Source organism: Nerophis lumbriciformis, linkage group LG10 (genome assembly GCF_033978685.3).
Source record: "Nerophis lumbriciformis linkage group LG10, RoL_Nlum_v2.1, whole genome shotgun sequence".
Lineage (NCBI taxonomy): Eukaryota > Metazoa > Chordata > Actinopteri > Syngnathiformes > Syngnathidae > Nerophis > Nerophis lumbriciformis.
The window spans coordinates 10,112,473-10,140,433 of NC_084557.2; the positions used below are offsets into that span (position 1 = coordinate 10,112,473).

Below are 27,961 nucleotides of genomic sequence, written 5' to 3' on the forward strand. Positions count from 1 at the left end.
AAATTTACATTGTTTTTTTACAACATTATATTTGTTCCTGGAAAAACAGTACAAGTTCTTTCTTTATTCTGACAATTTAGCTGCCAGTTTTTCTACCGTAAAAACAAATGTACCGTTTTTCCATTTACTCCACCGTTAAAATCTTGATTTTACAGTAAAAATATGGCAGCTCAGTCAACAGAATTTTGACGCAATTTTTTTGTTAGTTTTTTTCAATTCACAGTAATATGCTGTAAAGAACGATGTACAATGTATAGTCATTTTTATTAATTGGATGGGAAGTTTGCTGTAAAGTTAAGTATTTTTATTAAGACAAAAACATGTTAGAAAGTATGATAATATGCTGTAATATTTCTTGCAATATTGGAATACTATTAAAGTTTAAAAGGCATGCAATTTCAAGCAGTACATATATTTTTTTCTGTCAAAATTTTAAAAATCTATTTCATTTAGTGAGAAAATATTAAGTACTTTATTGACACATATATTGACAGAATAATACCGTAAATTGTAGAGTATTTGCATGCTTGTGACATTAAAGTATTTGCAAATGCGTTATTTTTCAATTTTTCATTCTTTTCACAGTAAAGTCATGTATCTTCTACGTTTTATAACCACAGTACCGTATTTTTCGGAGTATAAGTTGCTCCAGAGTATAAGTCGCACGGGCTGAAAATGCATAATAAAGAAGGAAAAAAACATATATAAGTCGCACTGGAGTATAAGTCGCATTTTATGGGGAAATTGAATTGATAAAAGCCAACACCAAGAATAGACATTTGAAAGGCAATTTAAAATAAATAAAGAATAGTGAACAACGAGCTGAATAAGTGTACGTTATATGAGGCATAAATAACCAATTGAGAACGTGCCTGGTATGTTAACGTAACATATTATGGTAAGAGTCATTCAAATAACTATAACATATAGAACATGCTATACGTTAACCAAACAATCTGTCACTCCTAATCGCTAAATCCCATGAAATCTTATACGTCTAGTCCAGGGGTCGGCAACCCGCGGCTCTAGAGCCGCATGCGGCTCTTTAGCGCCGCCCTAGTGGCTCTCTGGAGCTTTTTCAAAAATGTATGAAAAATGGAAAAAGATGAGGGGGAAAAAATATATTTTTTGTTTTAATATGGTTTCTGTAGGAGGACAAACATTACACAAACCTCCCTAATTGTTATAAAGCACACTGTTTGTATTAAACATGCTTCACTGATTCGAGTATTTGGCGAGCGCCGTTTTGTCCTACTAATTTTGGCGGTCCTTGAACTCACCGTAGTTTGTTTACATGCATAATTTTCTCCGACTTTCTGGGACGTGTTTTATGCCACTTCTTTTTCTGTCTCATTTTGTCCACCAAACTTTTAAGGTTGTGCATGAATGCACAAAGGTGATTTTTGTTGATGTTATTGACTTGTGTGGAGTGCTAATCAGACATATTTGGTCACTGCATGACTGCAAGCTAATCGATGCTAACATGCTATTTAGGCTAGCTATATGTACATATTTAGGGATGTCCGATAATGGCTTTTTGCCGATATCCGATATTCCGATATTGTCCAACTCTTTAATTACCGATACCGATATCAACCGATACCGATATATACAGTCGTGGAATTAACACATTAGTACGCCTAATTTGGACAACCAGGTATGGTGAAGATAAGGTCCTTTTTAAAATAATTAATAAAATAAAATAAATACATTTAAAATATTTTCTTGAATAAAAAAGAAAGTAAAACATTATAAAAACAGTTACATAGAAACTAGTAATTAATGAAAATGAGTCAAATGAACTGTTAAAGGTTAGTACTATTAGTGGACCAGCAGCACGCACAATCATGCGTGCTTACAGACTGTATCCCTTGCAGACTGTATTGATATATATTGATATATAATGTAGGAACCAGAATATTAATAACAGAAAGAAAAAACCCTTTTGTGTGAATGAGTGTAAATGGGGGAGGGAGGTTTTTTGGGTTGGGGCTCTAATTGTAAGTGTATATTATGTTTTTTATGTTGATTTAATAAAAACAAAATAAAAATAAAAAAACGATAAAAAAAACGATACCGATAATTTTCGATATTACATTTTAAAGCATTTATCTCTATACATCTCTATACATATTGCATCATTATGCCTCATTTGTAGCTATATTTGAGGTAATTTAGTTTCCTTTAAGTCCTCTTAATTCAGTTTATATCTCATGACACACTATATGTAATATGGCTTTTAATTTTTTGCGGCTCCAGACAGATTTGTTTTTGTATTTTTGGTCCAATATGGCTCCTTCAACATTTTGGGTTGCCGACCCCTGGTCTAGTCTCTTACGTGAATGAGCTAATTAATATTATTTGATATTTTACAGTAAAGTGTTAATAATTTCACACATAAGTCGCTCCTGAATATAAGTCGCACCCCCGGCCATACTATGAAAAAAACTGCGACTTATAGTCTGAAAAATACGGTACTTTAGGTTATCCACAGCATTTACTACTGTGATGAACTCTTTTATTCCTTTTAACAATTGCTTGCCATAGTTTTTACGATCATTTTTTACAGCGTAGTTTATAGGCCTCCACCCAAATGCTAAAAACAATTATATCCCCTTTTTTTGCAGGCGTCGTTGAAAGAACGTTTTGACTGGGAAGGAGCCGCTGGCCCACAGTGGCAGGTTCTGGAAGGCGGCCGGCCCTGCACAGACTGTGGCGTGCTGGTAGAAGGTACCGCCCTGTATTTTGGGGGTGCTGATGCCAGACAAGCTGTTACGGCTGATATGGACCTGCGTGGAGCCAAGTTAGTCCTGAAGTCTGACGAACTTCTAATTGTCTTTGGCTTCAATAAATCTTGATGTTGTATTTCTCTGTCTAAAGGTTTGTGGAGTACTGGGCCAGGATTGGAAGCGAAAACAACATGTCCATGTGCCACCGTCCGACATGTCGGAAAGAGGGAGTGCTCCTGGACTACTCTACTGATGGAGGTGTGCCGACTTTTTATTTCCTTGTCTCCTTTGCACTTTCTCAAGGATCTTTCTTTACCAAGGTGTGTCGTGGATCCTGTTGCATGAGATGGACTATCTCAAGTATGTCTCTGTGAGGAGAGATTACATCGTCCTGCCAGAGGGCGCACTGACCAACGCCACGCGCCTACGCTGGTGGCAGCCTTTCACGATTTCCTCCGGCTTGGCCTCCCCCAGCCTGGAAAGAGCCCAGTGGGCTGTAGACAACATTTTAGTCGGAGGGTCGGACATTAACCCATCAACCCTGCTGGACACGTTTGATGACGGTAAGAAATGTTTTTCTTAATCTAAGTTGAAAGTTTCAAACCATCCTTCATGTTGGATTTCATTACCAGAGGGTGTTTCTCATGAGGAAAGCTGGAGCTTCTACCCGAACGCTGTGCGAACTGCCGGCTTCTGTGGAAACCCCTCATTCCACCTTTACTGGCCCAACAAGAACCAGGACGGGACACACAACATCCTGGCCACTCGAGAACTCATCGTACAACCAGGATATATTTTACAGTTCAAGGTATGACGAAGCAAACAGAGCAATTCATCTTGAATGAGCATGTTTCGTGTGTTTTTGAGTTGCACTCCTGTTGTTCTTCTCATCCCCGTAGATAGTTGTGGGTTGTGAGGCAGACACCTGTGAGGACCACCATTCTGTCCTGCTGCAGTTCAGGAAGGATGCAAGGTAGACATTGACGCTATGTACAGGAGGTCCTCGCTTTACGACTGTAGAGGTTGCCCTCTGGTGGGTTCTCCTGACCACCACACACTGGCACGAGAACCCGGTATTCAGGATTCAATAACGTTTTATTAGTCCACGCTTCAGCAATCGCACTCGACTTTTCAGCCCCAGTCTCTTCTGCTGCTCTGCTCTCCAGCGTGTCTCCCTCTCTCTCGCTCCAACTCCAACCATCGTGTCTCGTCCGGCTGCTGCTAATAAATAAGCATGGCAGGTGATTGGATGATCAGCCCCAGCTGGGTAATCCAATCATCTGCCAGCTGTGCTTCGAGGCCGGTCCTTACACACCCCACTCCACGGCAGGCCCGCAGACCACGCCCCCCTCCACAATGACGTTCCTTGGTGATGAACGTCCTCCCATGAATTCATTCACACTCCCAGCTCATTTTAGAAACTCACAACGTTGGTTATTTAGAACATACTCATAATCTGTTTATGCAATCAAAGTTGCTCAAATTTGATGACCTTGTTAAATATAAAACATTAATAATCTTATATAAAGTATTTAACAAATTATTGCCGCCTAATCTACAGCGTTTTTTTATAAGACGAGTGCAGGCTCATAACTTGAGAGGCTTTGGATATTTCTTATTGCCGAGAGCTCAAACCACTCGTAAACGTTTTTGTGTGTCTGTATGCGGAGTAAAACTATGGAACAAACTGGACTTACAACACAAGCAATGCCAAACTATTCATCAATTTAAACTATTATACAAACATGGGGTCTGGTTCAAATATAGAGATGAGGGTCTTTAATTTGACCTGCTGGTGTACTCTGTCTCAAAGTGTTAACATGTGCTCAATGTTTCCTTACCATTATTGCTATGTTGTCTATTACCATTATTGCTATGTTGTCTATTACCATTATTGCTATGTTGTCTATTACCATTATTGCTTTGTTGTCTATTACCATTGTTGGTATATTCATTATTCCTACATTGTTGATACAAATTATTGTTACAGTGTAATAATTATTGTTACCTGTGGTAATGCCACTATGATACAACATGTGTATTATAATCCTTGAACAAAGTAAGAGTGAAACTCATGTGAATAATCACTGAATGGAGAACTGGGGGTGGGATTAAATAAGTTATTTTCTTCCCACTCCCTTTCAGGCAAAACTGGACAATCATGCATTACATACTATACATTATCTTTTGCACTATATTAATTTATATTATTATGTGTTTTCAACTTTGTACTTTTTTATGTCATTGCCTGAAATAAATAAATAATGAATGAATGAATGAAACTGTGACAACCACCTAACCTTCAACAATTACAAACAGTGCACTCATGTGTAATATGAACGCTTTATGTTGACTTTATAGAATAGTGATATTTACTGTAAGTGTGATGTTTTTTTATGGTACCTGCCTTAGGACAACAGATGATATTCAGCTATTGTAGCTAATTCTGCCATATTTACTGTGATGCTTTTGCTCATATGTTGATCAATTTGCACTAATAAACAAAGTTATTCAAATATGTTGAATCCAACATTATCCTCTCAGACTAGCGCTGTCCTAGGTAACTATCTAAGTTTGTGAGCATGATCTGATGAGAGGCAAAACGTCTTCTAAGACAATGTGAACAGACCAGTTGGGATCGCTTCAATGCCCTGAGAATATGATGAGAATAGTCACAGACATCAACATTGTTTGTATGCTCAGTCCAAGCCACTCAAATAGTGCGACCATCACATAGGGCAAATTAAGGCCCGGGGGCCACATGCGGCCTGTTGAGCTTTTCTATCAATTTCCAAATAATTTTATTAGATCTTTAAGATGGAAAGTGTAGCTGCCATTATGATGTGCAGTGATGTTTTCAAATGACCGTAAGTCTTGAACTATACAAAGTATTTCAATGGTTGGAATCTGCGCTTTTGCGTGATATACTAGTTACTGTGGTCATCTAATTAGTTACTATGGTAACCTAATTAGTTACTATGGTAATCTAAGTCACAGCAGCTCAGACGAGGCACCAAGCAGTGTGGGTGGGGAGCGTTTCCACAGAGTGTTTCCCAAGCGGTCAGCCTGAAATGTGGGTGTCAGGGACAGACGCGGAAGGAGATTTTTACAACAAAGTTCTAAAGCTTAGTGATATATTAGATATATCAGATTGTAGGTGGTTGTTTTTTTTACCCTTCGCGTTCATATTTCGCTGTGTTTTTTGCGTTTCGCTTGTATAAATATGTGGATGGAGAGGGGGTGTGACGTTCATATGTTGTCAATATTCAGTGTTTTATTGTTCATAGTTAATATTGTAAATCCCGCATTCTTTATTTTCATGTACATTCTGGGTGTCTCATTCAGTAAAAAAAATTAAATTCCATTCAGTTTTTTTAGGTGGTTTGTCATAACGTTTTTAGCATTCAATCAGACATTATTGGGAGGTTTTGTATTAGTGTTCTAAAAAATAGATATACCGGCCCCCAAACACATTTTTTTTGTCTTAATCTGGTCCCCGAGTCAAAATAATTGCCCAGGCCTGACATAGGATGAAGGTGGTATTTTTAAACATATGAAAGGAGCTGCTCTAATGGTAACTAAGCAGCTTAGTGGTTTCATAATTGAGACTTTAATGCATTTCTTGTATTTTATCTTAATCTCTATATTAACGTTGTCCTTCGTGTGTACACTGAGTGACTTAGTTTAGTTTATTATTTCTTCGGTCAGTGGTCAACAAAATAAACAAACAGTTTTACATAAACAAACAGTTGTACATTCATAAATTGAAAATGTTGCAGACCGAAAGGGTTTAGGCTGAGGTTGAACACTTATTGCGCCTAACTCTATAAATAATGTCAAATACAAGATGAGCTTCCAAAAATTATGAAATTTCCTTTGCACAACATATTATAAATACACCTTGTACACAACATAAACACTGTTCAATTATATACACAGTAAAGACATGTGCAATATCCTTGTAAGTATACTTAGGTATCAATTTATGACTTTGACTCAAACAGTCCAGGAATAAAACTTGTTCGTAACCCGAGGACCACCCGTACGTATAATTGTATATCCTGGAACAGTACGTTTATCGTTCACTCTCTCTATTAGGTCTGACTCGTGGCAGTTGGTACAGTCGGAGTGCCTCCCCTCCTCCGTCAACAACGTCGGCTGCTCTCCTTTCCAGTTCCATGAGTCCACCATCTTCAGTCCTGTCAACAGCTCAACGTGGACCAGGGTCACAGTCCAACTCCCTGACCACGTCTCCTCTGGGTGAGTTGTGTTTTTTTTATTCATATTTCAATTGGTAGCAACAAGGGGCTGCCTTCGATTAGGGATTTTCACAGTCGTTAGATTTGGTCCACAGTCAACTATTAGTCGAATCTACAACATTTTTAGAGAAATAAGCAAAAAGTATTTGTCTGCACACAAGAGTCTTTAACTAATATTTATAGAAGACATGATGAATGCAATCAAACTACCTTTCAGCATGTGTTAACTCGCCTCCATAGGAAAAAGCTGGCTTTAATGATTCAACTGATAGGTTGATAATCAAATCAGTCGCCTTCGGATTTGAATTGTCGAATCTTAGACTATTTGAAGACAGCCCTAGGGATTGGGACCAAATACTGCTGGTCCTACCGGGCACCAATGCACGTAAAATCCAACGGTGCCATGCCACGGTACCTGCGTTGTGCGTGACGTCACATCCAGTTGCAGATTCAGACAGCTCTAACGAGGGATGTAACGACAAATGGTATTAATGATACCTACAGTCAAACCCCAGATGGTTAGTATTAGGGATGTCCCGATCCGATATTTGGATCGGATCGGCTGCCGATATTTGCTAAAAATTGCGTATCGGCAAGGCATGGGAAAATGCCGATCCAGATCCAATTTTTAAAAAAAACTCCGGTCCGTGTTTTCCGACGCACCGATTTAAATAATACATTCCACTTTTCTGCTGCTCCGTAATTTCCGTTCCGCATTTTCCAGCACACCTTCAACACATCCACAGGTCTGTGAATTCTCACGCAGTTGCTTTTAGCTGCTGGCATTACACGACAGGCTCTTCTTACTCTTTCCTGTGTCTCCCTCTCACAGACAGCAAGTGCACCTTCTTACACACGTCACATACTGTCACGTCATACGTCACATACTGTCACGTCATACGTCACATACGTATACGTCCTCCCCGAGCAGAGAGGTAGCAGCATGGCTAACGTTAGCTGTGATGCTAGCGCAGCCATGCGAGCAACGCTCCCTCTAAGGTGCTCGCCTGTGCAATTGCGCACTGTTTAAGCGTCCTCTGCGCACGGCAAATCTATGCCACGCACAAAATCAAATAAAAAAATAAGCGCATAACAATTTTCGACACACGGACACGACAGAGAAAACAGTTTTCGTCATCATTGTTCAAATATTGTGACGTCTGTCGAGACGCTTATCTCCATTTGGTGCCACACGTCCACACCATCAAAATGCAGAGGCAAAAATTTCCACATCAACACCGTATGAAAAAATTTGTGATTTTTTTAGTTGTGATTTCCTTCTCTGCATGAAAGTTTAAAAGTAGCATATATTAATGCAGTATGAAGAAGAATGTTTTAATGTAGACATGCAAGCCTTAAAAGAAAATGTTGAAAATCAAGACTACATTTCCTGCAAATGAGTGCATTTCTACCCTATATTTTAACTTTAGATTTATTCTCATATCAAACTCTTTAGGCTGTCTTTTTGACACTTACATCAGGCGCCCCCCTCCACACCCTGGATTATAAATAATGTAAATAATTAATTGTGATTATCTTGTGTGATGACTGTATTATGATGATAGTATATATCTGATAGTATATATCTGTATCATGAATCAAGTGGACCCCGACTTAAACAAGTTGAAAAACTTATTGGGGTGTTACCATTTAGTAGTCAATTGTACGGAATATGTACTTCACTGTGCAACCTACTAATAAAAGTCTCAAACAATCAATCAAAACACATAGAATCATCATACTGCTGTGATTATATGCATCAAGTGTTCATTCAAGGCTAAGGCAAAATATCGAGATATATATCGTGTATCGCAATATGGCCTTAAAATATCTCAATATTAAAAAAAGGCCATATCGCCCAGCCCTAGTTCAATGATGCCATTTCTGTTTGTCATGTATAATTGTGTCTATTTTGTGTTTATCCTTGAATAAACAGGTCAGTTTCTTGTTACCAACCATTGTGTATTATTCAAACTCCCCTAATTCAGCTGGCTAGTTGTTATCAAGAGTACTAAAACCCTTTTCAACATGATTCTGACAACTAAGTAGGCTAAATAACTTTAAACTTTAATACATGCTCGGATAGGCCAATATCGGTCAGTATCGGTATCGGTCAGTATCGGTATCGGATCGGAAATGCAAAAACAATATCGGTATCGGATCGGAAGTGCAAAAACCTGGGTCGGGACATCCCTAGTTAGTATTACCGTTATACATCAAATTGATTAAAAAAAAACTAAAAAAACATGATCAGAACTGCCTTTGATAAAACTTACAGACTAGTTTAATGAAAACAAGAGAGATTAAAGTTTTTACACATTAAGAAACAACATACCTCAATCTAAAGTTGAATACACATTTTTTGTCTGAGCAACTAAGCCAGTGGTTCTTAACCTTGTTGGAGGTACCGAACCCCACCAGTTTCATATGCGCATTCACCGAACTCTTCTTTAGTGAAAAATAAAATGTGGGTTTTTTTTCTAATTCAAGACAAAGTTATATGTTTTTGGTAACACTTTAGTATGGGGAACATATTCTAAGTAACAAAGACTTAATTTAGAGTTTTTTGGACACTAGGGCAACATATTCTAAGTAACAAAGACTTAATTTAGAGTTATTTGGTTAGGGTTGGGGTTAGAGGGTTAGGGCCATGGTTAGAGGGTTAGGGTTATAATAAGGCATTAATAAGTACTTAATAATGACTAGTTAAGAGCCAATATGTTACTAATTTGCATGTTAATAAGCAACTAATTAATGGTGAATATGTTCCCCATACTAAAGTGTTACCATGTTTTTTTACTGGTGCACAAAATGAACCGTGCATGAACATCACCTTGTTCAAAGAACAAACCCAACACAGTGCATAAACTCACAACAAATTACACACCTGCAAATCAGTCTGACTTCTGCTGTTGCCGTATCTGTAATACGCCGATAGGGAGAAGTTTTTATTCACACGATAAGTCAGGTGTGTCTTGACCCCTGAGCCCGACTTACCGAACCCCTAGGGTTCCATCGAACCCAGGTTAAGAACCACTGAACTAAGCCATTCAATACTGCACATTGAACCTACAAACTGTACTCTTATAGCACAGAATGATTGATCGGCGAAAGACGAGATGGGTGTTGTTTTTCAGTGCATTCAAGGACCGCTGAAAAGAGTAGGACATCCAAAAAGGAGAACCCCTGCCAGAAATGAGAAACAATTTATTTTTTATTTCTAAGGTACTTTTTATTTAAATTCATTCGAATGTGCTACAGTACAAATCAATATTTAAAACAATAAAAGCTTAGCCATTAAAACAGATCAAATACTAAATCTGAAACACAAAACATGCAAAATAGTGTTTTTTTAACACTGTCAATTTTTTCTAGTTATTTAAAAATAAAAAATAAAGATATCAGTGTGTGTAGATGAACTTTTTGAGCACATTCAACAATATTGCGATCATAATGATAACTGTGAGGATTTTGATCACAATAACCGTAATCACTCCAAACTGCCTGTAGGCAATGTTGCAATTTTGAATACCAACAAAGAAGTTGACTCAGAAATGTAATATTAAAACAAGATACAACTGGACGACGGTTATCACAAGTAGCTCATTTTTAAAAGGATGCAATCAAAAAATTCATTTTATTATTTAAAAAATTCATATTTATTCACACTCACGAGAGTACCGAAAATTGGTCCGTGGGAATCTTAGACTCAGACTTAGACTTCCTTTTATTGTCATTCAAATTTGAACTATACAGTACATATAAGAACAACGTTTTGTTGCATTAGCTCATGGTAGTGCAGGATAAAAGAGCAATAAGGTGCAGAGTGTTTGCATTTACAAAAGAAGGTGCAGATATAAATAGATTACTGTACAGATAAATATATTACACTTTTGCATATGCATCCACGTTTATGGATGTATGTTATATTGTCTTTATATTCCAGCCAGTTAATCCATTTTTTGGGGGAATTGAGGGGATTATTTTGATGCGTTCAAGAGTCTTACGGGCTGAGGGAAGAAGCTGTTACAGAACCTGGAGGTTCTGCTACGGAGGCTGCGGAACCTCTTTCCAGAGTCCAGCAGTGAAAACAGTCCTTGGTGGGGGTGTGAGGAGTCTCTGCAGATTTTCTGAGCCCTGGTCAGGCAGCGGCTTTTTGCCATCTCCCGGATAGGAGGAAGAGGAGTCCTGATGATCTTTTCCGCCGTCCTCACCACTCTCTGCAGAGACTTCCAGTCTGAGGCACTGTAAGCTCCAGTCCAGACAGAGATGCAGTCCGCTCTCTACAGTGCCTCTGTAGAATGTGGTGAGAGAGCTGTGCTCTTTTCATCTGCCGCAAAAAGACGCAAAGTCAATCAATCAAATCAATACTGGACTGGGAATTGATACCGTATCAATTCAAATGTGAAAGGTACCCATCCCTAATAGCAACTATACAACATTTGTATTTTTATTCCCAGGGCGACGCAGTTCCGCTGGATTCAAAAGGAGGGCACGGGTGAGCGACAGAGCTGGGGAGTGGACCATGTGTACATTGGAGAGGCCTGCCCGGGGCTCTGCAGTGGACATGGCTACTGCACTAGTGGAGTGGTCTGCATCTGTGACGAGGGATACCACGGTGGGCCACAAACTGTTGCATTCACCCATACTGTAGTTTACATTTTTTTAGCAGAACAGGAAATTGTTAAAATTGCGCATTCCTGCTCCAAAAATATGTTTCATGCACTGATAACTAGGGTTGCAAAGGGGTGGAGAGTTTCCGGTAAATTTCCGGAAACTTTCCGGAAATTTACCTCGGGAAGTTAAGAAATGTTGACAATTTTTTCATTATTCAAAGTTGGACATTGTCCATCTTATTCTGTAGAATAAGATGAGAAGCTTGTAAAACACTAATGCAATGCCACACACAGATGTAAATACTCAGGTAGACAATTGGAGTAGTCTTTAAAAATGTTTTACTGATGGACAAATGAATAGAAATAGGCTAGATGAATAAATGAACACTCAATCAGCACGCTAAATCAAACTATAACCTACATTCTTGTATGACAACAGAAGGCAGAGGAAACTACACGTTTTGATTTAGCACTTGCTAGTTGAACTTTACAGATCACAAAAAGGTACATTTGGATCACTAACGTTGTTAGCATAAATGAATTGGATTTAACATAGAGAAAATTAGCATCACGGCTAACGGAGAAATATTTTCGGTTCATTATGAGACCAGTGGTACATAAACCTAGCTAGCTAGAGATATTGGCCCCAAAATCATTTATCAAGTACAGGAACAGCTAGCTAGCCTGAGTGGAAGTCTGCTGGAGTAGTCTACAGTCATACAGTAACAAGCAATTATATCTCTTTTCAACTTAAATACCATACATCAAATATATTTACTCCGGTAATATCATCAACACGTATCTGACTGGAGAATCAGCACCTCCAACTCGGAGTCCGTGGTTCTCGCCCGGAAAAAGGTGCAGTGCCATCTCCGGGTTGGGGAGGAGATCTTGCCCCAAGTGGAGGAGTTCAAGTACCTCGGAGTCTTGTTCACGAGTGAGGGAAGAGTGGATCGTGAGATCGACAGGCGGATCGGTGCGGCGTCTTCAGTAATGCGGACGCTGTATCGATCCGTTGTGGTGAAGAAGGAGCTGAGCCGGAAGGCAAAGCTCTCAATTTACCGGTCGATCTACGTTCCCATCCTCACCTATGGTCATGAGCTTTGAGTTATGACCGAAAGGACAAGATCACGGGTACAAACGTCTGAAATGAGTTTCCTACGCCGGGTGGCGGGGCTCTCCCTTAGAGATAGGGTGAGAAGCCTCCCGAATGCCTCCCTAGGGAGGTGTTTAGGGCACGTCTGACCGGTAGGAGGCCACGGGGAAGACCCAGGACACGTTGGATAGACCATGTCTCCCGGCTGGTCTGGGAACGCCTCGGGATCCACCGGGAAGAGCTGGACGAAGTGGCTGGGGAGAGGAAAGTCTGGGCTTCTCTGCTTAGGCTGCTGCCCCCGCGACCCGACCTCGGATAAGTGGAAGAAGATGGATTGATGGATACCTGACTGGATGAAGTCCTTGGGCTCAAATACTAGTGTGGCCTGTAGAGTGTAGCATGCTGGGAATTATCTGGGCATGTGATGGAAGAATTCACTACACATGTGATGGAGGAATGCACAGTGCAGGGTTGAAATTCAACTGAATCTGCATTAAATCAGGTTGTTTTAGCTAATAATCATGCTGCAAGATCCAGCATGTTTCATTTAATGTTTATTCCCATTAATTCCCGTTAATTCCCATGGAAAGTTTCCAACTTTGAATATTCCCGGAATTTCGCAACCCTAGTAAACTATCTAACCAGTTTCTGCTATTTCCTCTCGATCAGGTGACGACTGCTCGCTGTCCAGCAGCGACCTGCCCAGCTTCATCAAGGACAACTTTGAGTCAGGAAGTGTCTCTCAGGAGAGCTGGCAGCTGATCCAGGGCGGAGGCGTGGGCAGTGGCTGTGGACAGTTGTCTCCACACGCCCACGGAGACTCGCTCTATTTCAACGGCTGTAAGATGAGGCAGGCTGTTACGAAGCCGCTGGACCTCACTCGAGCTAGGTACAGGTACAAGTTTAATGTGCTCACACGCTGACGTCATCGTGTCTGCGTCTCAGAGATGCCCACGTCCTTGCTGCCAATTAATGAATGGATATCTGCCTCTAACCTTGTCACTTCTGTGTCTTGCTGCAGTAAGATCATGTTTGTGCTGCAGATTGGCAGCGTGGCACAGACTGATAGTTGCAACATAGCTCTGGATCGGGCTGACACGGTGGACCGAGCCGTGCTGCTGCAATACAGCGTCAACAATGGAGTCCGTTGGCACGTCATTGCCCAGCATCAGCCCAAAGACTTCATAAAAGCCCAGAGGGTCTCCTACAATATTCCACTGTAAGTGACCTACATTCTTTACATGATATCTATACACAAACCCCAAAACCAGTGAAGTTGGCGCGTTGTGTAAGTGGTAAATAAAAACAGAATACAATGATTTGCAAATCCTTTTCAACCTATATTCAATTGAATAGACTGCAAAGACAAGATACTTAACGTTCAAACTGGAAAACGTTGTTATTTTTGGCAAATATTAGCTCATTTGGACTATGATGCCCGCAACATGTTTCAAAAAAGCTGGCACGAGTGGCAAAAAAGACTGATAAAGTTGAGGAATGCTCATCAAACACTTATTTGAAACATCCCAAAGGTGGACAGGCTAATTGGGAGCAGGTGGGTGCCATGATTGGGTATAAAAGCAGCTTCCATGAAATGCTCAGTCATTCATAAACAAGGATGGGGCGAGGGTCACCACTTTGTCAACAAATTGTCCAACAGTTTAAGAACAACATTTCTCAACCAGCTATTGCAGGGAATTTAGGGATTTCACCATCTACGGTCCGTATTATCATCAAAAGGTTAGGAGAATCCGGAAAAATCACTGCACGTAAGCACGTAAGTGTACTGCATCAAAAAGCGACATCAGTGTGTAAAGGATATCACCACATGGGCTCAGGAACACTTCAGAAAACCACTGTCAGTAACTACAGTTGGTCGCTACATCTGTAAGTGCAGGTTAAAACTCTACTATGCAAAGCGAAAGCCATTTATCAACAACGCCCAGAAACACTGCCGGCTTCGCTGGGTTTGGGTTTTGTATAATACTATGCAAAGTGGATATACTTCAGAGCAGGGGGGGTCACCAACCTGTCGATCTTTGGGACTTCAGTGTTCCCTCGAATTTTGAGCAAAGTAGGGACGCTATTTATTTTAGGTTTTTATGAATGTGCATTTAAAGTCGTTATAAGTCCTCGATATAGCTTTTAAACACACTTCTAAACACTTCCTATGCTCTTAAAAAACTGAAACTAATGTAATTTAAACATTAAATTGAATGTAGTCAATAGTAGCCAACTGCTGCTGAAACAAGCTCTCCAAACCCCGGACCGCGGGCATCTTCAATTTGGCCCTTAAGACGAGGGCACGAGTTCAGTTTCAATGAGCAACATGACCGTGCGGGGTATTTTCCTTTTAATTCAAATACCCAGGTGTCTGACAGGTGGTAAATTGTCACCATGTTGTAGACAATGTACTTAACTCAGGTCACTGACCTAGATGTGTACTTCCGTGACATCACAAACACAGCATTTACTTATATGACCCAATCCAAACAACCTTGACTTGGTAACAGACAACGAAGACAACTATTTTTTGGCACCAGGATAGGATAGGATAGATCTTTATTGTCATTGCACAAGTACAACGAAACTTTGTTTTCAGTACAAACCCGTTCAAGATTAGACAAACAAACAGTGTACAGGGTTACAGAACAGGAACGCTGATGGCCCCGTAAAAGATGGGAAAAAGGTAAAACGCTGGGGAAGGATGAGTAAAAAAAATACAATCCAGACTGGGCTCCTAAGGGGACCCGGTCTGGAGTGGGAAAAAACCTCCATAGCAAAGCACATATACATATTACAACATACATCTCGAGATATCTAGCAACAGAGGGAAGGGAGTGCGGGGTCATGGTGGTAGGCTGCAGCTCTCAGGCGCTGCCCATCCTTTCATCACCCCTATGGGATTTGCGTCGAGGGCGTTGGATTTGGGGGGGGGGGGCGTATATTTTTTGTGGATGCATGTTTGTGTGCATGCATGAGGATTCACAACCTTATCTTTTTGAAGCTGAATATACGGAGGATCAACTACTGCTTACTCACCCTCTGACACGATATAATCAATGCTTTACATTCAGTGTTCCAAGTCGATTTGTACGTTTCCATGTTTTCTCCAGAGAGGCGAGGGTCAAAGGCGTGATGCTGCGGTGGTGGCAGCCGCGCCACGACGGCGTGGGACACGACCAGTGGGCGTTGGATCATGTGGAAGTAGTTCTGTGAGTACCCAACTCCCGGCCGGACCCTGGCCTCCCGTTAGAGCCTAGATCTGCCCTTCTCTGATCCCGTACCACCCGTAGAAACAGCCCCCCCCCCTCGCCCACACATACACAGGAGTACAGTACAGGTGTACAGTAAGCACACGATTATGTGCAGTGAGCTTCATCACTTGTGGTGTCAGGCAAGGAGGAACATGACTTTGTCTGCTTGGCTTTCTCTGTGGATGGCTGGCAAGTCATCAGAGTTTCAGTGTCTTGTGGACTATTCAGATGAATGCATGGAATTAAAAGCCTGCATCCAGTTTTTACATTCTGGCTATGATTCTCCCAACAATTCCACAGGACACTGAAGGTATCCTGGCTATTTATCAGCTAGCAAATGAATTAAAGCAGTTTGAATGTGTTCCCTGCATGAGCGCATCGCACTCATTGTTCACTCAGACCGGAACTCGATGCATTAAAAGTCCTTTCATACAAACCTCAGCCATGTTCCACCCAAGCAGTACGCTTCAGCACATCAGGAGAGTAGTACCTCAACTTACAGGCTCAATTGGTTTTCTTCAGCTCACTCCAAAGACTTGTATCCTGCACTGCAAAAAGTCAGTGTTCAAAAACAAGAAAAAAAAATACAACAATGAGGGGTATTTTATTTGAACTTAGCAAAATGATCTGCCAATAGAACAAGAAAATTTGGCTTGTCAAGACTTTCCAAAACAAGTAAAATTAACTAACCTCAATGAACCCAAAAATACCTTAAAATAAGTATATTTTCACTAATAACAACTGTACTACTATATGAGTACGTATTTTCTATTGTTTCATTGAAAATAAAACAGCAAAGTCCATTTGGCTGTCATCTGTTTTAATTATGAGACACAATTGTGTCAAAGTCATGATTTTTTTTTTCATGCTTGAAATAAGAAATTATTACTTTGAAAAAGTAGTTTTATACTCGTGAGTGTTGATGACACAGCTTTGCAACACTTGATATTCTAGTTTTCAAGCATGTTTTACTCAATATAGGTCATCAAATCTCAGCAACAAGCTGTAATATCTTACTGAGATCATTTAGGACCAAAACACTTAAAGGGGAACATAATCACCAGACCTATGTAAGCGTCAATATATACCTTGATGTTGCAGAAAAAAGACCATATATTTTTTTAACCGATTTCCGAACTCTATATGGGCGAATTTTGGCGAATTAAATATTCGCTCTCGCAGCGATGACGTCACAACGTGACGTCGCATCGGGAAGTAATCCGCCATTTTCTCAAACACCGGGTCAAAACCGCTCTGTTATTTTCCGTTTTTTCGACTGTTTTCCGTACCTTGGAGACATCATGCCTCGTCAGTGTGTTGTCGGAGGGTGTAACAACACGAACAGGGACGGATTCAAGTTGCACCAGTGGCCCAAAGATGCGAAAGTGGTAAGAAATTGGACGAATGTTGTTCAAAATACGAGGGTGTGGGGAAAGCTGACGAAAATGGTCAGTCGTTTGTCCCGCACACTTTACCGACGAAAGCTATGCTACGACAGAGATGGCAAGAATGTGTGGATATCCTGCGACACTCAAAGCAGATGCATTTCCAACGATAAAGTCAAAGAAATCTGCCGCCAGACCCCCATTGAATTTGCCGCAGTGTGTGAGCAATTCAGGGACAAAGGACCTCGGTAGCACGGCAAGCAATGGCGGCAGTTTGTTCCCGCAGACGAGCGAGCTAAACCCCCTGGATGTCTTGGCTCACACCGTCCCAAGATGATCAAGAGAAGAATATCGACCCTAGCTTCCCTGGCCTGCTGACATGAGGGTATGTCTACAGAATATATTAATTGATGAAAATTGGGCTGTCTGCACTCTCAAAGTGCATGTTGTTGCCAAATGTATTTCATATGCTGTAAACCTAGTTCATAGTTGTTAGTTTCCTTTAATGCCAAACAAACACATACCAATCGTTGGTTAGAAGGCGATCGCCGAATTCGTCCTCGCTTTCTCCCGTGTCGCTGGCTGTCGTGTCGTTTTCGTCGGTTTCGCTTGCATACGGTTCAAACCGATATGGCTCAATAGCTTCAGTTTCTTCTTCAATTTTGTTTTCGCTACCTGCCTCCACACTACAACCATCCGTTTCAATACATGCCTAATCTGTTGAATCGCTTAAGCCGCTGAAATCCGAGTCTGAATCCGAGCTAATGTCGCTATAGCTTGCTGTTCTTTCCGCCATGTTTGTTTGTGTTGGCTTCACTATGTGACGTCACAGGAAAATGGACGGGTGTATATAACGATGGTTAAAATCAGGCACTTTGAAGCTTTTTTTAGGGATATTGCGTGATGGGTAAAATTTTGAAAAAAACTTCGAAAAATATAATAAGCCACTGGGAATTGATTTTTAATGGTTTTAACCCTTCTGAAATTGTGATAATGTTCCCCTTTAAAACAAGTAAAACACTCTAACATAAAATCTGCTTAGTGAGAAGAATTATCTTACCAGACAGAAAATAAGCAAAAATCGCCCTTATTTGAGATATTTAATCTTACTCAGATTTCAGTTTTTGCAGTGTGTCTTCCTCCCCGTGGCTGTAAAACATCATTATGTCCATTTCAAGCTATACGCTAATGCTAGCGAGTAAGACCACATGTTTTGGTAGTTCATTGTGCTGTTTGCTACGCCAATTAATGAAATATTTGCTTGCAACTTAAAGAATCTACAGTACAGGCCAAAAGTTTGGACACTCCTTCTCCTCATTCAATGCGTTTTCTCTATTTCCATGACTATTTACATTGTAGATTGTCACTGAAGGCATCAAAACTATGAATGAACACATGTGGAGTTATGTACTTAACAAAAAAAGGTGAAAAAACTGATTTATATTCTAGTTTCTTCAAAATAGCCACCCTTTGCTCTGATTACTGCTTTGCACACTCTTGGCATTCTCTCGATGAGCTTCAAGATGTAGTCACCTGAAATGGTTTTCACTTCACAGGTGTCATAGTTTTGATGCCTTCAGTGACAATCTACAATGTAAATAGTCACGAAAATCTCGATGAGATTCAAGCACGCCAAGAGTGTGTATGAATCTCAAGAATGCCAAGAGTGTGCAAAGGGTGGCTATTTTGAAGAAACTAGAATATAAAACATGTTTTCGGTTATTTCACCTTTTCTTGTTAAGTACATAACTCCACATGTGTTCATTCATAGTTTTGATGCCTTCAGTGACAATCTACAATGTAAATAGTCACGAAAATAAAGAAAACACATTGAATGAAGAGAAGGTGTGTCTAAACTTTTGGCCTGTACAGTATGTGTATATAACTGAGAAACAGTTCTTTTCGGATAACACTCTTCGATTGTGGCACTCTTAAGTTGAGGTACCACTGTGTGACTTTTTGTCAACCTTCTCACCTTGATGACTTTGTGGCCCAATCAATGCCAGAATAGGACTAGAAATGGGTCACTATGTTGTGTGTGCACTGTTGGTTAGTGTCTACTTTAATGAGTTTACAGTTTACCATGAATTGATTAACGTGGACTTAAACAAGTTGAAAAACTTATTCGGGTGTTACCATTTAGAGGTCAATTGTACGGAATATGTACTGTACTGTGCAATCTACTAATAAAAGTTTAAATCAATCAATCAATCAATCAAAAGTTGGTAGCTGACAGAACAGCAGGAACAGGATTTAACAGTCCAAACCAAACGGAACTGAACTGTACTGCTTGGTGGAAACATGCTTTGAGCGCCAAACCCGAGCTGACCCCTGGTCTATGTGGCCGTGACCTCCTTCCTTCCTTCCTTCCTTCCTTCCATGCTTTCTTCCTTCCATCCTGTGCATGTTTTCAACTCAGCTCCAAAGTGTGATGATGATCCTCACAATGTTATTTATTTCTATCTGTTCCACTTCTCTTCTTCTCCTTCATGCATTCCATTCATTTTTTTTGCTCTTTTCTTGCTGCTTCTTGTTTCATTCTTCCTCCACTCCTCATCCTCAATTGACCTCCTTTCTTCCTCCTCCATTCCTCTTTCCTTCTGCGCACACGATGGATGGATTACGGCTGTCTTACTCTTCTTTCTCTCTCTCTCTCTCACTCATCATCATCCCATCCACCTTTTCTTCACTCTCTTTCTACCCCCTCCCTCGCCACTTCCTACTCCGGGGGGCTCCTGCCTTCCCCTCCCCAGGCCACGGCTCCTACCCCCCCACACCTTCCTTGGAGACAGCACTCCCCTCCACCTCCCTCTCCCCTCTCGCGCTCTAACCTCTGCTCTCTTGTGTATTCTGCTCCCTCTGGCATGGCTGTAGTGTCAGGTAAGTTCAGCGCCTCCTACTGAATGCAGCCTCCATCCCTCACCGCCCTGCTCCTCCCCTCCTACACACACACTCTCCCTCGGCACTCCACATCACCTCAGTCATCTCCATGCCCTCGCTTTCTAACCCCGAGTCCCACGCAGTCCAGGTGGAGGCTCCGTAACACACTCAAACAACACCAAAAAACAAGGGATTTAGCAGCTTGGTAAAGACAAGTGTCAGTATTGTGTGATGTACTCCATCACTAAGGATGCAACCATTATAGCTTTTTAATAGTCAAAGTGGTTAATGGTTGCATCCATGTCCATCACTACACTTTATCTGTGTTTCTGTTGCTACCTCAATTTTGTTGTGACGGCTCCATTCTATGACCTCACACGTCAGCGCTGACCTCCTTGACTTATTGCCTAAGAGGGTGTGCCGTGTCACCAGGACAATCACACTATGTTTGCACAATGAAAATGTAAATAATGAAGGACAGGACACTTTGTAAGGCCAAGGCTTTTGTCAGGAATCACAAGTTAAATCCTCATGTGATTGTCTTGCTGTGGCGACCTCTGCTGGCCAAAAGGAGAAAGTTGATTTTATTCTCTTCATTTTGGTATTTTACACTAAAGCACCAGTGTCAAACACTAACTCAGATCTGGTCCGCCTTGTCATTTATGTGGCCCACCCTACTTATGTGGCCCATCACGTCACTTATGTGGCCCATCACGTCACTTATGTGGCCCATCATGCCATTTACGTGGCCCACCTGGTCATTTATGTGGCCCATCACGTCACTTATGTGGCCCATCATGCCATTTACGTGGCCCACTACATCACTTATGTGGCCCATCACGTCACTTATGTGGCCCACCTGGTCATTTATGTGGCCCATCACGTCACTTACGTGGCCCATCATGCCATTTACGTGGCCCACCTGGTCATTTATGTGGCACATCACTTATGTGGCCCATCACGTCATTTATGTGGCCCACCTGGTCAATTAAGTGGCCCACCACATCACTTATGTGGCCCATTACGTCACTTATGTGGCCCACCTGGTCATTTATGTGGCCCACCACATCACTTATGTGGCCCATCACGTCACTTATGTGGCCCACCTGGTCAATTAAGTGGCCCACCACATCACTTATGTGGCCCATTACGTCACTTATGTGGCCCACCTGGTCATTTATGTGGCCCACCACATCACTTATGTGGCCCATCACGTCACTTATGTGGCCCACCTGGTCATTTATGTGGCCCATCACGCAATTTATGTGGCCCATCACGCCATTTATGTGGCCCACCTGGTGATTTTTGTAGCTCATCACGTCATTTATGTGGCCCACCTCGTGATTTATGTGGCCCATCACACCATTTATGTTGCCCACCTGGTCATTTAAATGGCCCACCTGGTGATTTATGTGGCCCATCACATCACTAATGTGGTCCACCTCGCCATTTATGTGGCCAACCACATCACTTATGTGGCCCATCACGCCATTTAGGTGGCCCACCTGGTCATTTATATGGCCCACCACATCACTTATGTGGCCCATCACGTCACTTATGTGGCCCACCTGGTCATTTATGTGGCCCACCTTGTCATTTATGTGGCCCATCGCGCCATTTATGTGGCCCACCTGGTGATTTTGTGGCCCACTTGGTGATTTTTGTAGCTCATCGCGTCATTTATGTGGCCCACCTCGTGATTTATGTGGCCCATCACGTCATTTATGTTGCCCACCTGGTCATTTAAGTAGCCCACCTGGTGATTTATGTGGCCCACCACATCACTAATGTGGTCCACCTCGCCATTTATGTGGCCAACCACATCACTTATGTGGCCCATCACGCCATTTAGGTGGCCCACCTGGTCATTTATGTGGCCCATCACGCCATTTATGTGGCCCACCTGGTCATTTATGTGGCCCATCACGCCATTTATGTGGCCCACCTGGTCATTTATGTGACCCACCTGGTCATTTATGTGGCCCATCACGCCATTTATGTGGCCCACCTGGTCATTTATGTGGCCCATCACACCATTTATGTGGCCCATCACGCCATTTATGTGGCCCATCACGCCATTTATGTGGCCCACCTGGTCATTTATGTGGCCCACCTGGTCATTTATGTGGCCCATCTGGTCATTTATGTGGCCCATCACGCCATTTATGTGGCCCACCTGGTCATTTATGTGGCCCATCACACCATTTATGTGGCCACCTGGTCATTTATGTGGCCCATCACGCCATTTATGTGGCCCACCTTGTCATTTATGTGGCCCATCACGCCATTTATGTGGCCACCTGGTCATTTATGTAGCCCATCACGCCATTTATGTGGCCACCTGGTCATTTATGTGGCCCATCACGCCATTTATGTGGCCCACCTTGTCATTTATGTGGCCCATCACGCCATTTAGGTGGCCCACCTGGTCATTTATGTGGCCCACCTGGTCATTTAAGTGGCCCATCACGTCACTTATGTGGCCCTCCTGGTCATTTAGGTGGTCCATCACGCCATTTATGTGGCCCACTTGGTCATTTATGTGGTCCACCTGGTCATTTATGTGGCCCATCACGTCACTTATGTGGTCCACCTGGTTATTTATGTGGCCCATCATGCCATTTATGTGGCCCACCTGGTGATTTTTGTGGCCCACCTGGTCATTTAAGTGGCCCACCTGGTGATTTATGTTGCCCACCTGGTCATTTAAGTGGCCCACCTGGTGATTTATGTGGCCCATCACGTCACTAATGTGGTCCACCTCGCCATTTACGTGGCCAACCACATCACTTATGTGGCCCATCACGCCATTTATGTTGTCCCCCTGGTCATTTATGTGGCCCATCACGCCATTTATGTGGCCCACCTGGTCATTTATGTGGCCCATCTGGTCATTTAAAGTGTCCCGCCTTATTATTTATGTGGCACACCATGTCATTTATGTGGTTTGGCAATATATTTATGTGGCCTGCCACATTGTTTATGTGGCCCATCACGCCATTTGTGATAGGCTGTGTTAGGGCTGGGCGATATATGGAATATATTGCGGTATAGAAAATGACTATATTGTGATATTGGAGTATACGTTCTCATGCAGTTGCTTTTAGCTGCGAGCATTACACTACAGGCTCTTCTCACTCTTTCTTGTCTCTCCTTCTCACAGAGACATAAAACAAGCGCACCTTCTTACATACGTCACATACTGTCACGCGTGCAACGTCATACGCCCTCGCCGAGCAGAGAGGTAGCGGCATGGTAACATTAGCTGTGATGCTAGCGGAGTGGGGCGAGTGGTAATACGAGAGAAAGAAGGTGCGAATCTGGTAACAAATGAAGGAAGAATTAATTCCCCCAAAAAACAGCAGGGGGTCCATCGTCTGGCGGTGGTTTGGCTTCAAGCGGGAATATGTTGAACAGACAACTGTAATATGTCAAGTATGCGGCAAAAGCGTTGCTACAAAAAGTAGCATTACTGCTAATTTGTAGCATCATTTGAAAAGTCACCCGCTAGAGAATGAAGAGTGCTTGAAACTCCGCATGTCAACATCTCCGTTCGGTGCCACACCCACAAAATGCCCAAGCAACCATTTCCAGATCGACACCGTATGAAAAAATTAGTCAACAACAGAAGGAGATAACGTCCGCAAGAACCTACCACATAGCGAAGGACATACACTATTTGATTTCCTGTTATGCAGCTCATTTTTATTTGACACTTATTGAAATATCTTGTGTGACATCATGCACAAAAGTGCACTTTATTTGTTTTAAACTATTGTAGTGGCGTTCTGTACAAAAAGTGCACTTTAATTTAGTGTTGTTTTGATATGTCATCTTAGTGACATCATGCACAAAAGTGCACTAATAGCTTGTTTTAAAATGTCTCTGACAATCTTGCACTTTCTGTTTTGGAAATGACATGAATGTTTGTGCCACTGCTTAATAACTGTTTAATAAATACACTTTTGCTAAATTGACTTATTTGTGATTTCCCTCTCTGCATGAAAGTTTAAAAGTAGCATATATTAATGCAGTATGAAGAAGAATGTTTTAATGTAGACACATAGAATCATCATACTGCTGTGATTATATGCATCAAGTTATGGCGTCACATTAGTGCCAAAAATCCGAGCGCATAAAAACTGTTATCGCGCGCTGATTCTCCACTTCGTGCGCGCGCGACACCCTTTTGCGCGTGCGCAGTGCCTTTCTGCGCGCGCGCGACGCCTTTCTGCGCGCTCTCTGTGTACTCCTGTCATCTCTCCTCGCGCTGTCATGTTTCTTTTTGGCACTTTGGGGGCGGGTATGCTTGGACGGCCCCTTCTTTCTGATTGGTCAGGCGAAAAACGCTGAAAAATGCTCAGAGCCAATCAGAAGTATAGCAGGGCGGGTCATCGTCAATATGTATCAAGATTTACGGAGGAAGAAGTGGATAAAAAATGTCGCGCGCTGATGAAAGTTATTTCATACCACATAAACACAATACAGGGTAATACAAAATGTGACCCAAATAAATAATAAGACAACAAACACCATAATCACATCTTTCAGCCAGAACTGGTCCACCAGCAATAACATTATTTTATATTTTCACTTCTTCTTGAACATTTGTTTTCTAATTTATGGAATTTCTTTTGATTCAGCCATAAAATTTATGAAATAATCTTTGAATTTTGTTTTTAAAATGTTAAAAATAGCTTTTAATTATGTATTCTGAAACAGTTTAAAATAATCAGAGAACTGACTAACACTGACCCTACACAACTATGTTGCACAATTAAGTCTTTTTTTTTTTAAAGCGAAAGAGGTAATTTCAACAGGTACAGCATCCTATGTCATATCTACATGTAATAAGATTTGTAACAAGGTAAACCGTTTGTAAATTGTTCGAAAATCGAGCAAGTTATGGTAATTTAATTAGTACATGTACCATTGACATCAATGTAATGATTGAGGCTAGCTGTCCGAGGTAAGATGGCTACAACGTTGCTACACTGGAGAATGATTGGTCATATGAAAAATGCTCACAGCCAATCAGAAAGGAGGGGCTGTCTAAGCATACCTGGCCCCAAAGTGCCAAAAAGAAACATGACAGCGCGAGGAGAGATGCCAGGAGTACACAGAGAGCGCGCAGAAAGGCTTCGCGCGCGCAGAAAGGCTTCGCACGCGCAGAAAGGCTTCGCGCGCGCAGAAAGGCACCGCGCGCGCGCAAAAAGGCACCGCGCGCGCACAGAAAGGCATTGCGCGCGCGCAAAAAGGCACCACACGCGCGCAAAAGGGTGTCGCAGTAACAGTAACAGTTTTTATGCGCTCGGATTTTTGGCACTAATGTGACGCCATATCAAGTGTTCATTCAAGGCTAAGGCAAAATATGGAGATATATATGGTGTATCGTGACATGGCCTAAAAATATCGAGATATTAATAAAAGGTCATATCGCCCAGTCCTAGGCTGCTTCATCATTTATGCAACACATGTTTAAAGTCAAAGTGGACTTCATAGCGTTACGTTGGTTGTGTGGAGTTGTGCATGACCAAAGATGGTATATTGAGAGAGGATGTCCCACACAAAGTGTATTTGCAGTCAGTCATATCATCTTTTGGTCACTTAAAAAAACAGCGAGGACATGACCTCTGTGTCCTCCATGGGGGGTTAGGGCCCCACAATGCAACTTCCTTGATGCTGAGTCAGCACACATCCTGGACAACAGGAAATGAGACCTCCCATCTTTCATGGCTCTATGTGGAAGTTTGTCCGCCTCCCTCCATCCCCTCACCATCACTCATTTACATCCACCGCCGCCCTGACCCCTGCTTTGCAGAGCGCCCACTGGCCCCGCCCCCTGCTGGAGTGGAAGAGGCACTAAGCAAGACTCTCGTCTTTAACGTCTGCTCACTGCAGTCTACTTTTTTTTGTCTTTTCTCCGACCTCCCCCCGTGGTGTGTGAGTGTCACATGTCAGTGTCGCCATGTCTCCATCCAGCTGCACAACATCAGCACTCGTGTAGCGTAGCGCCAGGGCGTAAGACACGATAAACACCATTTCCAGAGTGCATGTCCTTCTTTGCTGCTCCACCTTTCCAATGGTTTTAGTTCCAACCGCTGTGTTTGTATCCCCTGCAGCACGCGCAAACAAAACTACATGATGAACTTTGCCAGGCAAACGGGCGTGCGCCACTACTACAGCCGCAAGCGGCGAGCCCTGCCGCAGCGTGCCTGAGCGTCCGGAGACGGGATTCGCCTTTTTTTCTTCCCCGAACCCGCCATTCACCTTCATCCCTCGTATCACCGAATCGAGTCCACGCTTCAGTCCAATCCAACCCGTGGCGCCCCCCACAGAGCTTTTGGCGGGAATGAAACTGACGCGGCCATTTTGTTTCGGCCAGGGTTTGTCATTGTTTGCTGAAAAGTGTTCCTCTTCCCACCTGGATCCCACCTCCACGCCCCCCCCCCCCCCCCCCCCCGCCCCCCCGTCCCCTCTTTTCCAACCACACTGTGAAATTGAGAGTTAAAATATCACGGATGAAGGAGACCCGCCTCCCAATTCCGCTGAGCCGTCAACGGAGGGATCGTCGCTCCGAGGACCAGGACCAGGACCAGGATACTGACTATGAAGAGGAAAAAAGTCAAAAAATATAATACTGTGTTCTTGGTGTTCTTGTGTTTTGTGGCTTCTTTTTGTGCTGAATTGACTGTGGTGTTTGTTTGTTTTCTACTAATTCATACGCTAGCCAACGGGGTGAGAGGGCTTCTTTCCCCCCCGATGAGCGTGGGAAAATTCTCGGAATGGGCAATGTTTAAACCAGTGTTTTTAAGTTAATTTTTAAAAAATAAATCATTTTATATATGTTGGCTCCCGACAAATACAGATATTTATGGTATATGGCTCTTCACGTGACCTATTTAAGATGCACTGTGTGAACTGTATGTTCTTTTCCAAGTGTTAAGTTATTAGGCGGTCATACTGCATCATCTTCTCTTGTGCTGTTCACCTTTCCTCTGCTGAGTACTGAAACATGGCGGCGAGGCTCTCTACGTGTTGTTTTTTGAAGTCTGTGTACCATGGACCCTCAGTGTAACTCCGGTATAGCAAACTCCTGTACATATACTGTGTGTATATCCACCATGGGGCCACCCAGCAGCCTTAGAAAAGGGAAATAAAGAACTGCCCAAACCTCATTTTGTACCGCTGCTTCTTTACTGCAGACTAGAGACGCGCGGTTGGCGGACACAACCGCGGAGTTCGCGGGTAATCCGCGGGTCGGGCGGGTGAAATAAAAAAAAATTAGATTTTAAATAGATGCGGGCGGGTTGCGGTTAAACCAATTCGGAAATACATATGTTATTGTATAATTTAAGTTTGTGCGCGTGATTGACAGCCTAAGGCTTATGAGGCACATTTTTAGGGCCCGCATAGCCCATTGCATAAGGACTCCGACAGGGAGTCCTTATGCAATGGGACATAAGGACCTATTGAATTTGTAAGGTTTTATTATTCTTTATTATTCTTCCACACCCACAAAAAACTGTAATTTGACCCACTTAACATGCTTCAAAACTCACCATATTTTACCCACACATCAGGACCTGCGAAAATTGCCTTTTTTTAAAAAAACCGAACCACAAAACTCAAAATTGCGCTCTAGCGCCCCCTAGGAAAAAAAAAACTAGACTGCCTGTAACTCCCACTAGGAAGGTCGGAGAGACATGAAACAAAAACCTTTATGTAGGTGTGACTTA

The 27,961-nt window shown here is 42.2% G+C and overlaps 1 protein-coding gene across 2 annotated transcripts in view; it reads left to right on the forward strand.

Moving 5' to 3' along the window:
- LOC133612667 (reelin) overlaps positions 1-27,400 on the forward strand; it is a 316,782-nt gene extending 289,382 nt beyond the window's left edge. Inside the window, exons 56-66 of one of the 2 annotated variants that reach the window (XM_072913903.1) lie at positions 2,628-2,803; positions 2,881-2,987; positions 3,050-3,292; positions 3,362-3,537; positions 3,629-3,702; positions 6,828-6,989; positions 11,449-11,606; positions 13,370-13,595; positions 13,722-13,919; positions 15,817-15,915; positions 26,345-27,400. In XM_072913903.1, the coding sequence (XP_072770004.1) occupies positions 2,628-2,803; positions 2,881-2,987; positions 3,050-3,292; positions 3,362-3,537; positions 3,629-3,702; positions 6,828-6,989; positions 11,449-11,606; positions 13,370-13,595; positions 13,722-13,919; positions 15,817-15,915; positions 26,345-26,441 (1,716 nt within the window). In that variant the 3' untranslated portion in view covers positions 26,442-27,400. The remainder of the gene's footprint in view (positions 1-2,627; positions 2,804-2,880; positions 2,988-3,049; positions 3,293-3,361; positions 3,538-3,628; positions 3,703-6,827; positions 6,990-11,448; positions 11,607-13,369; positions 13,596-13,721; positions 13,920-15,816; positions 15,916-26,344) is intronic. The other variant, XM_072913904.1, reaches the window with a different exon arrangement.
- Positions 27,401-27,961: the final 561 nt, after the last annotated feature.